This window comes from Oryx dammah, unplaced genomic scaffold (genome assembly GCF_014754425.2).
Source record: "Oryx dammah isolate SB20612 unplaced genomic scaffold, SCBI_Odam_1.1 HiC_scaffold_20, whole genome shotgun sequence".
NCBI lineage: Eukaryota > Metazoa > Chordata > Mammalia > Artiodactyla > Bovidae > Oryx > Oryx dammah.
Genome location: NW_024070204.1, coordinates 45,894,609 through 45,910,094, shown reverse-complemented (window position 1 = coordinate 45,910,094; position 15,486 = coordinate 45,894,609). Strand labels below are relative to the sequence as shown.

The 15,486-nt window shown below is 36.4% G+C and overlaps 1 protein-coding gene across 1 annotated transcript in view; it reads right to left on the bottom strand.

The window, feature by feature from the left end:
* NDUFS4 (NADH:ubiquinone oxidoreductase subunit S4) overlaps positions 1 to 15,486 on the bottom strand; it is a 107,001-nt gene that overhangs the window by 13,578 nt on the left and 77,937 nt on the right. The window contains exons 3-4 of the mRNA XM_040262270.1: positions 8,336 to 8,508; positions 5,798 to 5,871 (exon numbers count right to left, since the gene is read on the bottom strand). Of these exons, the coding sequence (XP_040118204.1) occupies positions 5,798 to 5,871; positions 8,336 to 8,508 (247 nt within the window). The remainder of the gene's footprint in view (positions 1 to 5,797; positions 5,872 to 8,335; positions 8,509 to 15,486) is intronic.

Below are 15,486 nucleotides of genomic sequence, written 5' to 3'. Positions count from 1 at the left end.
CCCTCCTCTATTAGAGAATTTTAGTAAGTTGTTACAGCTAACAGAAATGAGAAAAACACAAGGAGTAAAATGACAGACCAAAGGGAAGTCACAAAGTTTCAAATCAGATCAAAAGGGAAAGGGAATAAAACCATTTCTGGTTTCATTAGCATGTAAATGTAGGGATCCTAGCCCACTACAAGAAAAAAGAAAGGTTCATCAACATTTGAGAAAACCACAGATTAACTTTCTTTATAAAAAGACAAAGCATCTTTGAAGAGTTCTTCTGGAATATATGCTGAGTTCAAAGGGAGATCTTTAAGATGAGGCTCCGGTGATAAAAAGACACAAGGGTATTTATAACTTACTTAGTGTATGCTAATGGAGGGAGAAGTGAGAGGTGAGTAGGGGAAAAAGAAGCCAAGGAAGAGCATTCAGTCGTTCTTCTACCCCACTCAGCAGGTGATAGAACCAGGCTTCCACAGGAAGTGAGGTATGGTGAGAAGGGAGACCAGAGGCAAAATTATCAACAGCAGGAAGAAGAAAACGTTTAATTTCAGACAGGAGGGCACTCTTATGTAAGTATATGGCTTTACATAATGCCTTATTTAAGAAATTGAAAATAAGTGTTAACAGTGGTTAGGTGATGTGATGTAGATCTTTTGCCCTTCCTTGGTGGTTCACATGGTAAAGAATCTGCCTGCAATGGTCCCTGAGCTGGGAAGATCCCCTGGAGAAGGGCATGGCAATCCACTCCAACATTCTCGCCTGGAGACTCCCCATGGGCAGACAAGCCTGGTGGGCTACAGTTCATGGGGTCACAAAGAGTTGTACACAACTGAGCGACTAAGCACTCACATAGATTTTTTAGCTATTTTATTTCACTATTGTATGTAATATAAAAATTTACACTTATCCTTGATCCTAGGTAAGGGTCTGAAGAACAGAAGTGCATTTCTTTTTTTAAAAAATTATTTTTATTTTTTTGGCCACACAACACAGCTTGTGGGATCTCAGTTCCCCAACCAGGAACTGACTCAGGGCCCCTGGCAGTGAATGTGCAGAGTCCTAACCACTGGACTATCAAGAAACGCTCTGCATTTCTTAAGTAATGTAACTTTTCAAAGTTGGGTAAGGTTTTTCTATTTCTTATATTCACTACAGAATATACAGAAATGACATATCTAGAATATGTATGTAATATATGTCTTATATAGCTTGAAGTATTCTAGATTAGTGCTACCCAACAGAAACATATGAACCAGACAGATAATTTTAAATTACTTAGGAGCAACATTTTTAAAAATGTCTAGAACAAAAAAGTAAGCCTTTATTCAGGTTCCTAGCCTAATACACATCTTAAATATTATCATTTTAATATGTAATCCATGTAAAATTTATTAGAGATACTTAATGCTTTTTTTAAAATACTTAACAGCACAACCCAATTCTAACTAAATATATTTCAAGTGCTACACAGCCACATGTGCCTACCATACTGGACCATGCAGATCGAGATGATGGATGTAACATCTACAGCAGCATAGTAGTATCATGGAAAAAAAACACTGGACTTGGAACCTAGAAACTTGGGCCCTATCAGCTGGGAGCTATGTGACAGACACTGGTCTTACAGGAGTTAACAGTTCTTCTAAAAGAAAGAACAAGTAGCCAAATAAATTTAAAATGATTTAAGGAAAAGTTTAAAACATGATCTGGAGAGTAATTTACAGCATTACTAAATGTACTGTTCAAATTTACCAATTTTTATTGAGCATATAAAAAGATTAAGATGACTGGGGTGGTTTCCCTGGTGAAAGTGGAAAAAGTCAAAGTGTTAGTCCCTCAATCATTTGGCACTCCTTGCGACCCCATGGGATGTAGCCTGCCAAGCTTCTCTATCGATGGAGTTCTCTAGGCAGGAATACTGGAGTGGGCAGCCATTCCCTTCTCCAGATTATCTTACCTACCCAGGGATCAAAGCTGGGTCTCCTGCACTGCAGGCAGATTCTTTATTGTCTGAGCCACCAGGGAGGTGCTCATAATTCAGCAAATAAAGTATTATAGTTTAAGTAAGAGGACTATGTCTTATTTAAAGAATGATCCCCAGAACCTAAGCCAGGAGTGTTGGCATATGACAGGGTGCTCAACATATGTATGACTGAATGCAATACAAAAAAGTAAAATACAATACCATAGTAAAAGAGTTATAAAAAATGGAATAAATCAATGTGGAAGCTAAAAGGAAGAGAGAGCACATCTATTTGGAGGTTGGAAAGGGAAATAAGAAAAGCGATCAGGAAGGAGGTAACATTTAAAATGTATTCTGAAGAGTAGGTTGGAGTTCGTAGGCAAGGAAAAAGAGGAGAAAGGGAACAGAATGAGGAAGAGATTGCAGAAGGAAGAAATTAAAGCAGAGATAAGGGCAGGAAGAAATGCTGAGGCACAGTAAGATAAAGTTAGGTTACTGTTTGAGTGACAAGCTACTATTGGAGTGATAAGTTAATGCTTATATCGTGAAGAACTTGAATTATCAGCTGAGGAGTATATTAAGCATAGGCCTTTTGAAGTGTCTGAATAAAAAGTATTTCAGATTAACAAAAATGTCAGAGGAGAAAGGGTCTCAGTATTGACGGAGTACATAATTGTTTAGACCAGAGGTCAGTAAATATTTACTGTAAATGGCCAAATACAAAATATTTTTAGACTATGGGGGCCATATTGTCTCTGTTACAACTATTTACTTTTACTGTGAGAGCTGCAGAGTTGTCACCGACTATATGGGGACTGAACTTGTGTCTCCTGCATTGGAAGGTGAATTCTTAACCACTGGGCCACCAAGGAGCCAAGACTTATAGTACTAAAGGTTAAATAAGTGAAGAATGAGAAACAACCTCTCCCCTCGGAGATGAAAGTGCCTTCAAATTCCTGAGTAGGGAAAATATTTTAGAAAGGCGATAATTTCACCAGATAGCCAGTGTCCACTATATAGGTTTTGTGTCAGGCACTGGAAACAAAAAGAGTTGGACACAACTTAGCGGCTGTACAACAACTGGAAACAAAGAAGTGAATAATATCAACAGAATACCTACTACCTTAAAGGTTGTCAGGGCTTCTCAGGTGGTGCAACAGTAAAAACTTCACCCGCCAATGCAGGAGACAAGTTCGGTCCCTGGGTTGGGAGGATCCCCTGGAGTAGGAAATGGCAACTCACTCCAGTATACTTGCCTGGGGAATCCCATGAACCGAGAAGCCTGGGCACAACAGATAACCTAGGTTTTCTGGTCAGTTTGTTCTCTCCCTGTAAATCGTACTCCATCCTAACTCACGATCCCTCCCATGCAGCTCTCTCTAGGTCTTACTCCACAAGTTTGGTAACACCATCTCACTGTCCCACTATGTCCTGTGGTTTTCTTATACCCTGTCCATACTTCTGTAAGTCCTTTGGGCTTACCAGTTGATGCTAGTGGTAAAGAACCCACCTGCTCAGGAGATGAAAGAACAGAGTTCAATTCTTGGGTTGGGAAGATCCCCTGGAGGGCGGCATGGTAACCCACTCCAGTTTTCTTGCCTGGAGAAGCCCACAGACAGAGGAGCCTGACAGGCTATAGTCCACAGGGTCACGACTAAAGCAACTTAGCATGCAAGCACTTAGAGGTAAGAATTCCTGATTCACTGTTTTTCTCTTTGTTTTTTGTTTTATCTTGGCTGTGCCAGATGGTTCTGAGATCTCAGTTCCCAACCAGAGAAGGAATCCGGGCCATGGCAGTGGAAGCGCCAAATCCTAACTATTCGATCACCAGGTAACTCCCCAGATCCATAGTTAGCTTACAGTTTTATACGGTAATATTCTGTAAGCTTTTTCAACTTATACTGTCTATTGACTTTGGTAATGCTCCTCAATTTTCATTCTGGTGTGGGGAGTAGAAATCAGATTGGAAAGGCACTTGATTTTATTAATAACAGTAGCAGTGGTTAGTTCGTATATCTGCAATTCACATGGCAACTACAGTCGAACACTCCTTGTGCCCAACTCAGGAAGTAGTCAGGTTTAAGAGTTTAATTAAGACTTCCTGTCATTAAACGCACATGATAGACTATTTGAGGTGTCAGACATGAAATATGGTAGGCTACAAAGATGAAAAATATTAACAGAACTGTTGTTGATGAACTACATTACAGTTTAATTTTTAAGAGAGCAATGTAAATGTTACATCAAAATAATATTTTAAAGACTATGATCACTTTGAGAACTAATATGTAATTTGGAAATATAGGATACTTAAGAAAATTATTTTTAAAGTCTACTAATAAGATAAACAAGTACTATTATATACTTAGCTATGTCCAAAGTACTTTACTTTTATAAACTTACTCAATCCTCACAACAATTCCCATTGTATTTGCATTTTCTCCTTGTACAAACCCAGACAAATAGAGATCCGACATGGACTCAAATCTGACAGTCTGGCTTCAGATTCTTAGGTATAATATAAAGTGAACATAGGATGTAAAGCAAATATTTCACATAAGAATAATCTTTATAGCGCTTTTACATTTATGTCAAATAGGTTGAAAAACACTAATAATCATTTACACTTATACTGCCTTATAGTAATAACATACTTAAATGGACATGATCTCATTCAAATAGACAGCTGAATTAGATTCAAATTCAATTTGATCAACTAGAACAATAGAATGCATCAGGTACAAATGCACAGTATTGCATTTAAACCTGAGAGAAACAGAAGAAATAACAGATGGAGGGAGGTAAGGGAAAGGACTAATAGTTTCCAAATGGCCAGTTGTGTGTGCATGTGTGTGTTACTCCTTACAACCCCATGGACTGTAGTCCACCAGGCTCCTCTGTCCATGGAACTTTCCCAAGCAAGAATACTGCAGTGGGTTGCCATTTCCTGACCCAGGGATTGAACCTAACTCTCTTACACCTCTTGCACTGACAGGCGGATTCTTTACCACTGCGCCACCTGGGAAGCCCATTATGTTTCAAGTACTTGCCTAAGTACACCTTTAGATAAGTACCATTATTTGAACAATGAAGAAACATTAAGTACATGATGAAATGAATCCAAAATCATGTAGCTTCGAGTGGCATAATAAGGATTAGAATTCATCATGATCTGCCTCCAAAGCTTCCTTTCACTACCCATACCAACCCTACTGTGTTGCATGGTTTAACAGCAGAAAAATGAGAAATAAGAGACATTCTATTCTGTGTTTCTGTTGAAAGAAAAACTAACATAGGTCAAGAGTTTTAGGTAGCTACTAATATACTCTTAGGTTGTATTAATATAATTACAGACCCAACATATCAATAGAAGTGGTAAACACAGACATTTATGTTCACATGACATTTTAGAGGAAACATGATAACCAATTTGTAATAATTGAAAAGCTATTAGGTAGAGTAACAGACATGAGATTTTGTTTCAAAGTAAGAAAATAATAAACAGATGTCAAAACTGGAATAGGTTGCCTTATGAGATGTTTAATGTTTTAAACTTAGTGTTAGTGATTTTGCAGAGGCATTCATAAATAAGATAGGAGTTAGAGAAGTAGTTTTATTCCAAGCCTCAACTTCAAATTTAGAGCAGTTTGACTTTCACATGTTACATGTGCATTTATTTTTCAGATTTTTTATTTTTTGGAGGGGTATGTTCTCATGGTGTAAAAAGAAAAAAAATCTAAAACCACTAGACTAGATACATTGATTTCCTTCAACTTAATTACAGAATGTAGTTTAAGAACATAAAATCATATCTTACTTGTCAAAACAAAAGCAAATCACACTTACCGTTTTTTTCTGCAAAGGCAATTGCATCTTCTTTAGTACTAAAAGTCAGAACCAGGTTGGATAAGGGATCAGCCCTGTAAGAAACAATTTTTTTCCCAGGATTTAACATTAACCTGTGACTGAAAATTACTTACTTTGAATAATTTCTTTAAAACTGTTAACTATCTGAATATGTTTTTCTATGTTAAATTACAGAGAAGGCAATGGCAACCCACTCCAGTACTCTTGCCTGGAGAATCCCAGGGACGGCGGAGCCTGGTGGGCTGCCGTCTATGGGGTTGCACAGAGTCGGACATGACTGAAGCAACAGCAGCAGCAGCAGTGTTAAATTAGGGCAATTTTCTAACAAGTCAAATTAAAAACTTTAAAATGACAAAGACATTCAGCAATCTTTAGTCGCTAATAAAAATCATTTATTAAGCTTTAAAAAAAGAAAATGAATGAGAATCCTCTTAGGTTTGTTTTTATTCTTGAAACATATCTTATAAATTCATTGTAATTAGAACGAGCTTGGCCAAAATTGTGAAGACCCTGAGCTTACCTCTTCTCACAGACACATCAAAACTACAACGGTTTACACAGCAACAACTGAGAAAACCTAGAATCTAGCAGAAAAGATCTTCTATAATCAAAGGTATAAAGAAGGAACCACAATCAGACAGGAGGCAGAGACCCAAACCAAGTTGGGCAACCCACAAACAGGAGGTTAAGTACAACTGCAGAAAGTCAGTCGCCCAGTCGTTTCTGACTCTTTGAGACCCCAGGGACTGTAGCCTGCCAGGCTCCCCTGTCCATGGGATTCTGCAGGCAAGAATACTGGAGTGGGCTGCCATTTCCTTCTCCAACAACTGCTGAGGTTCTCCCCAAGGAGCAATATGTCCAAGCCCCACAATGAGCTCCCAAGCCTGGGGATCCTGAACTGGGAAGACAAGCCCCCAGAACATTTGGCTTTAAAGGCCAATGGGGCTTAGTTTCAGGAGACCCAGTGGGCTGTGGGAAACAGAGACTATCTCGTAAAAGGCTCACAAAAAATCTCATATACTTCGAGACCCAGGGCAGAAGCAGTAATCTGAAGGAAGCGTGGGTCAGACTCACCTCCTGATCTTTGAGAGTCTCCTGGAAAGTCAGGAGACAACTGAAGCCCAGGGACGTGGAAAACTGGCAAGAGCCATTTGGGGGAGCCCATTCCACCATTCTGGAATCTTCTCAATAGCTTCTAACCACCGGACCAGGTTGTAAGCACCATTTCTGAGACATCTCAGGCTATTAGCCGGATGGGAACATAGCTCTACGACCACCAGAAGGCAGGCTGCCTTAAGAACTCCTGAGCCCATGGGCTGCCCCAGGAAACAACAGCCTTGTCCACCAGAGGGCCCTGCAGCCACCCCAGCAGACCCTTAGCCTGCCACAGAGAACCCAACTCACCTGCCAACACGCTAGCACTAGCCAAGACCCCATGGGCCCAGGCCCTGGCCCTGCCAACCAGCGGGACAAAACCAGCTCTGAGACACTGCAGACATCAGTCAGTGGGCCAACACACCAGCTCAAGGACTACCGGGGTTCTGGAGGCAGAGGTCCCACAATTTACCTCTGCTGAGCAGTGAACCATCACTAGGCCCAGAACCCCTTGGCCCTACCCACCAGTGGTTAGACATCAGCTCTAGAACCCCTGGGCCCTGAAGCAAGAGACCATTCGACTTGGCTTCATGCAACAGTTGGGAGGGGTGGGAGGAATTAGCCTCAAGATGCTCCAGGACCAGACCCTGTCCACCAGCAGGTGGTCACCAATCCCAGGACCACTGCAGCCCCACAGCCTGCCTTATCAGGATCCAGCTAACACATCAGGAGGCTGACACCAGCACTCATCACTTGTATTCAACACAGTACTGAAACTCCTAGTTACAGCAATCAGACTGGAAGGAGGAATAAAAGGAATTCAAATTGAAAAGGAAAAGTTGTCACTGTTTGCAGATGACATGATACCATCTATAGAAAATCCTCAAGATACCACCAGAAAACTGTAAGAGTTGAATCTGATAAAGTTGCAGGATACAAGATTAATATACAAAAATTTATTGCATTTCTATACACTATCAATGAATTATCAAAATTTATAAACTCATCTAATCTCCTCTAATAAAAAATATAAAGAAATTTTATTTAAAAAATAAATGTCATTAAATTATTAACACTATTCACAATATATTTTAAACTAATATCTACAGCTTGGGGACCATGTTAAGAGTGCTCACAATGTCAGCCATTTTTATCCAATGTATAGTACTCTGAAAAAAATTGTTCTTACAATGTATTTTGCTGGGCCACACTTATATAAATATTCTTATATATATATGTTACCTATGTGAAATGTATATGTCTATACCATTAAACATGGTGATATCTATGCAAAACTGTCTCAAAAAGTATTGTTATAAGGCATCCTGTATACAAAAGAGCCTGAAAATCAGTGCGTTTAAAAGGAAAATCTATGCAGAAAAAGAGCCGAAAATAGTATTCAAATTAAACCAAAATACTCACGTTGACGCCCAACCCATCAAAGGATTTTCCCATCTCTCTCTGGTATCAAACTCCATCTTCCATTTCTTCGTGTTGTTTACTCCAGACTGCATGTTATTGCGAGCAGGAACAAAGATCCTGGCTTTTCTAGTTTTGATATGCTCTTCTGGAACACCAGTTAAAGTAGTAATATCCTACAGAAAAACAAACAAATGTGTTGCTAACAGCCCACTTACACCCTAATGTATTTTTGTTGCTTTCTGTATCTTACAATACATACTTATTTATAATTTTTTTAAGCTTTATTTCACTTTTTTGTTATTTTACCATGTAAACTACTATTTTGATATGTGGAAAAGATATATTGGGGGAATGTTAGGGTACAGTGGGAAAGGCTCATAAAAAAATTTAGGCTCATTTTGTACAACAAGGTACTGGTAATTTTTGAAGAGTCTGCTGGCAGAAAAGCCTGTACTGAGTAGACTCTGATTTCATGAGCTGGTATAATTAGCAGAGAAAGAATGTAAAGGGATATTAAAAGTAAACAAATATAAAAAGTCACTAAATTTTAAATAGAAAAATATATCTATTACCAGTGGTTTCTGTGTTATGCTGCTTATAAGGCATTCTTTTCAGAGAAAGGCCTGACCCTTTTCGTAAACAATTAAAATCAATTAACAACTTTAATTACCATTTTGATTTATCTCTCTTTAATGAAACCTACTGAAGAGAAAAGGATATCAAATAGATGTCAAATTTATTCTGCAAAGATAAAAAAATCTGCACGATTTTTGCAGAAATGTTAGAGGAAAACAATGATAACTTGACTCTCTTTTTCTATATTTGTACCCAATAACAAAAGGTCAACTGATGAATACATACAATTTTGACTCCCTGATTAAATATATTTCAAACTATAGTAGCAATCAGGACAGAAAATAACAAAGTAATTTAGAGTTTAAGTCTCCATTTAGTAATGGTAAAAGACTTCATTCTAGCAATGTAAAATCATATTATGGTCAACTGTATTATGCTCATAAAGCATTTTAAAATTATGGTTCCTTACTAAGGTAAACTTTAAAAAACTGGTTAAAAACAACAGGTTTAACATGTAAATGATTATGTCACACTTGTGAAAACTAGAAAACTTAGCACATTTTGTTAATTTTAATTTCATGTTTATTTGTAGTTCCAATCTAAACAATGCTTTATACCAAAGAAATACTGAGTTCTTAGTTGTAATATATACTGGGAAAAAACTAAATGTATTTCTGACTCAACTAATCTTTCTACCCACAGATTAAAGAAACAATTTCTTAAAGTTATTTTAGCTGACAACTATACCTTTTCACCTATACCAATAATTAGGTGTGGTTACTTTGTCACAGTTTGTCTATTTGGAGAAACTATTAAAATGATCCATATAAATATTTACACAAAAATGTACTTCTAGTATATGCCTACATTTTTAAAATTTATAGGATAAAATAAAAGCTAAATGAGTACAACTGATACATAATTTTTAAAGGCATCAATATGTCAAGTTATTACAAATTGTCAAGTTCATCCTCAAAGAAAAGTAACTTCAGGTTATTATTACATTCAATAACTTTCTAAAGAATATTCCTCTACTCAAGAGCTTGAAAGAAACTCAGCTCCTGGAAAGTCCTTAATGTTTATTTCCCCCTTTGAATTCACTACAGTGTTGGTAATCTTTCACATTAACTTAGTATTTAATATTATATATTTTCACATTAAAAAATCTATTTAGTTATAGCTGAAGCAAAGTATAAACAAACAGTAAGTATATTATAAAATTATGGGATGAGGCATCCTTGTCAAATTCCATAGCAACACCTCCATTCTGAGCTGAGCTCATAAAAGCTGAAGCTATAAGTTGGCTATTCTTTTAATTAAGACTTACAGAAAAGATAGCATATTAACCTCTTAATACCAGTTCAGGAAACAGACTCACTTTTTCAATACTAGTTCAGGAAACAGACTTATTTTTTTTTTAATAAATGTCTATATTGTATGCATATACCAAACTAATTTAAAAACCAATAAAGCTTTAGTAAAATGGAAAGAGTATTTCTTGATTTGTACTATCAAAGCAGAAAGGCACAGCATGATTTTTTTAAGAATGGAAAACCACTTTAAAATCAGTGGCTACCAAAGTTGCTAAGCTTCTAGCTGCAAGTGCTTCCATGCCTTCTCGAATTATGGCAATTATTTGGTATCTTCTCCAAATAAAACTGGCATTCAAACAAATGAGTTTCTGAAGTTTGAAGTCCAAGTTGTTCTGACACAGAAACCCTTTGCCGGCAGAAGACATGTAAGGTACTGGAGAACTGAACTGCTGCCAAAGACGGAATAGAAAGGCTTGGCATCTCTCACATACTTGACACCTAAAGGGCACAGAAGCTCTAAAATTCCTAGTCCTTGTAGGCACACACTCAGTCTAGACAAACTGATTTCTCACACTTTTAAAACGCATCACAACACTCTATTGTTATCATTTCATCCACACAGCTTCAGCAAGTGACAGAAGAACATGTCCTTTAAGCGACATTTCAATGGGCTAAAGCTCCCATTCCAAGATTCCATTAAAACAATGTAATACTTGAAAAGAACTATGAGGCACTATGAACTTTTTACGTGTCTTCAATGCTTTGCTTTTCCTCAAAGTTCTCACTGATCTATCTGTGACTCAACTTTTGAAAATAAATAAATCATCTGCAGACTACTGAAACTATACTGAACTAATGATACTCTTTAGATTTCTACTTTAATGATACTCTTTTTAGATTTCTACTTTTCTACTGCAGTATGGATCATATGTGATTATTTTTTAAAAATATAAAAGATGTCAATGTTGCCTTTCACAGATTTCTCATTTGATTGGTAGAATAGGTTATTTATAAATAATAATTTATAGATTTTCTATGTCTACAAAAAAGTTAAAACACATAAGATAGGAGAAGGCTGCAAGTTGGCACCTGAAGAATCTGAAGACTCACCAGTTAGTATTTATAAATTCTAATGAAACAAGTAACCCTATACATAATATATAAACTTACCGAATTTTAAAACTTTTTAATTTTTAACAATTGGATCAAGCATGACACCTATGTTTACATTATTAAACTAAGTATCTTCATAAAGTTTCATAAATATGAACTTGTGTACAATATGCTATTTAAGAAATAGTAACTAGTTACCTAATCATGATTCATAGATTAAAGGGCATTCATATTTAAAAATTTGCTACTTTGCTACAAGCATATCATAACTTCAAAGTTCTACTCTTTTAGTATGATCTTTTTCACAATTTTAAATTTATAAGAGCTGATACACTGACTTTCCATTTCACAAGTCTAGTTTAAATTGAAGAGTAATTTAAAAAATCATTAAGTATATGCCAGTATATGTAAATGAACTTTACTCTTTCAAATACCAATTTCCATTATAAAATATTAGTTTCCCATATAAAAACTGTATGATTCGGTTATCAACTGTCCCCATTTATCTTGTGTGAATTCAACTTTTTTTTTAAACAAAGGAAGCAGGGAACAAGCAATGGGAAGTTGGTGTCAAAATGCAGAAAAACCTCCCAGCAAGCTTCTTGCAACCACCCAGGATTTAGAGTCTTGCTGGCCGCTCTCTTTTCAATACCAGAATTTCACACATTTCAATGACTATTATGACTTCAAAGAATCAAATTTTCATCATTGTCTGTCATCTGCCGGTTGATTTGTATAAAGGAGTTCTTCTGCATGCACTCCAAACAAAAGCCTCCTTACTTTTGTGGCTATATATCAAGTTTAAAAGTTTTGTTTGTGACAGTTGTGTCTTTGGTAAATTAGGGTAACACTGAAGGAGTGCAGCTGCTCTGCAGGAACCTCCTTTTTGGCACCATTTCACTTAAATAAAAACTGAATAATTAGCTTCTGCCTTTATTAAACCACAAAAATGCCACTGGCCTTAGTAATTACTTCCGGTTGCCCCACCCACTTAACCTTAATACTTTACACCTGTCATAAAGAGAAATTAACGAAAAAGGCTTTCACCACTTTGGATGAATTTCTGATAGATCTCCCAGTATACCCAGAAGAGTCAAAATTCTTAACAGGCTTTTTGGTAATAAGTTCACTACACTGTATGTTATTTGTGGATCAATGTTGAAAAGTTTTAATAGAGTACATATTGGAACATTAAGTACAAATATTGCTTACAGAAACTTGTTCTACTGCAGGCTATTAGTTATCAATTAAGTGTTTAAATTTGTTTTAGGACTAAAATCCATCTAAATTTGATGATTCTGTTTATATTCTACTTCAACAATGAAAGACGTTAAAAGGAGAACAATCCTGGATCTATAATAAAAACTTCAAGTACTCTACAGATACTTAATACAAGAAACTCATTAAGTGGTCTAATAAATAATGAAGGACACTATACTAAATAAATACTAGTTTGAAAAATAATAGATTTGGCAGATAGCATAACCATATGTATTTTATTTATCATGGAAGAACTTGAAACGCTTCTAAAAAGTTAGTGGCCATAGCGATTCAAGATACAACCAAAACTATAAACGAGAAGTGTGCCAGTAGAACCAATTTTTGTTTGTTAAAGCAAGACATTGATGTAGGAGTCTAACAAGGTAATTGAAACATATCATCCATTTTATCTTGCATATCAAGCAAAGCTATCATGAAACCAAACCTGGGTGGTGGCGCTAGTGATAAACAACTTGCCTGCCAATGCAGGAGTCACAAGAAACACAGGTTCAATCCCTGCGTCGGGAAGGTGCCCTGGAGAAGGAAGTGGCAACCCACTCCAGTATTCTTGCCTGGAGAATCCTATGGACAGAGGAGCCTGCCAGGCTACAGTTCATGGGGTCACAGAGTCAAACATGATTGAAGAGACTTGGCACACATCAGGAAACCAAAAGTTCAGTTTTAAATGGAATGTTGTTACAATACTAACAAGAGATCAAGCAAATGATACACCTAATCATATAATGAATTTTAAAAAATCTTAAGAATTCGGGACATTTATGTCTCATTCTCAAACTATTTTCATTACTCCTAGATCCTTCTGAGCACGTTGGGGTACAGCAATGGCTGAAAGCAAAGGGCTGAGTCAAAACTGGGTTAGAATCCCAGCTTTTGGGCAAATTAATAGATTTCTCCTAAAATATTATATATAAGGATCAATTAAACAAGGTAAAATGAGAACTAAATAATGTATGTAAAGTGCCTGGGCAATAAAACAATGTCTCATGTATTTTTAGTGCCTCCTATATATTAGAACCTAGACACAATGCTCAAAGGTAAAGAAATGATCTCTATTCTCAGGAAAATTACTGACTTTTTTAAAAAGACAGACTGAACAAGTAATGGGAGGTTGTTGGTGAGATGCAAAAAAATTCCCATCTTCTTGGGATGGGATAATATGAGTTAGTAAATAAAATACAACAAAAGATTTTGTAATTAGAGTCAATTAAGTTGCTTCAAGTCTAGAGAAAAGCCTCGTTTTCTTCCTAAAGGCTGGATATTCCATTTTTGTATGTGTCAAAATAAAAATAAGACTTTATTCCTGAACTTAAAAAGTCTATAATCTATGCACCCATAAGAAGGAGGGAGGATAACTAAATAATCATTACTGTAAAATACAGTATTAATTAAGACTCAGATAAATCTCAAGGAACCCAAGCCCCACCATTTGCTACCTGTGCAATATTGACAAGTTGCTTAAATTCCATCAGCTTCCTCCTTCAAAAAATGTACTACATTGAATTCCCTGGCATTTCAGTGATTAGGACTCCATGCTTTCACTGCTGAGAGCACAGGTTCAATTCCTAGTCAGGGAACTAAGATCCTGCAAGCTGTGTGGTAAGAGCCCCCCATCCTGGTACTACAAAACATACCTCATAGTAATGTTTGGAAGGATTAAGTCAGGATACAAAGTAAAATGTAAAAGAGAGTTTGCATTTGGTTTTAAAGACAGAAGTATCTATCTCCTTCTTCAGTTACTTTTTCTAACTGAAGAAGGAGACAGAAGATGATTCTTTCAGGATAGTTATGATTTTAAGAAGTTACTGTTAAAACATTATAAAAAAATTAAAGAAAAAAATTAAAAATATATTCATATATTTGGACTTCCCTGGTGGTATAGTGATATAAGAATCAGCCTGCTGATGCAAGGGACATGGGTTTGATCCCTGGTCTGGGAAGACTCCACATGTTGAGGAGCAACTGAGCCTGTGGGCCACAATTACTGAGCATGTGCTCTAAGACCTGCAAGACACAACTACTGAGCCCATGTTCTGCAGCTACTGAAGTCTGTGCACCCTAGAGCCTATGCTCAGCAACAAGAGAAGCCACTGCAATAAGCCTGCAAGCTACAACTAGAGTAGCCCCTGCCCTCTGCAACTAACGAAAGCCTGTGGGCAGCAATGAAGACCTGGTTCAACCAAAAACTAGAAAAATAAAAATATATCCATATGTTTAAAATCTTAGCAACTGCTTTTCTTATGTATATTACACAATAATGATCTATATACATATCCACTTTATACAGTGATAATAGTTATTTTGCACTATTTAAGTATCACATCACTTACTTTTTTTTCCATGTAGTTACCCTGTTTTGATATTTCTTGTTTTAATGGCCTCAGTAATAATCTATAAAGTTGATATGCCACAATTTCTCAGCCAATCCATTACTGAAAAATCAAATTGTTATTATTTCTTTTACAGTATAGGTTACTACAATGAAAATCTCATACCCTAATTCTTTAAGGTTAGTCACTGAGGGTAATATTAACTAGGTCAAAGGTTATGATAAATTTCCATGGTTTCTGACATGTTATCAAATTCCTTTTTAAAGAGTGGTAAAATTTTATGTTGCTACTCACAATATGGGTCAGTTTCTATTTATGCTTTAAAGGCACAGAGAAATAGTATATATTAATTGGACTGAAGTTATTTATTGTATATTCTTCCTTACAAACCTATAAAGGAGAAGATGCATTTGACTTTTGACTTGTAAGAATATTTTTAAAAATTAACAAAATTTCCTCAAGATTGACTCAAATGATATTATTTTATAGGAGCTGCTACTGGTAGAAACAGGTGGTAAAAGCTACCACTTACCTAAAATCT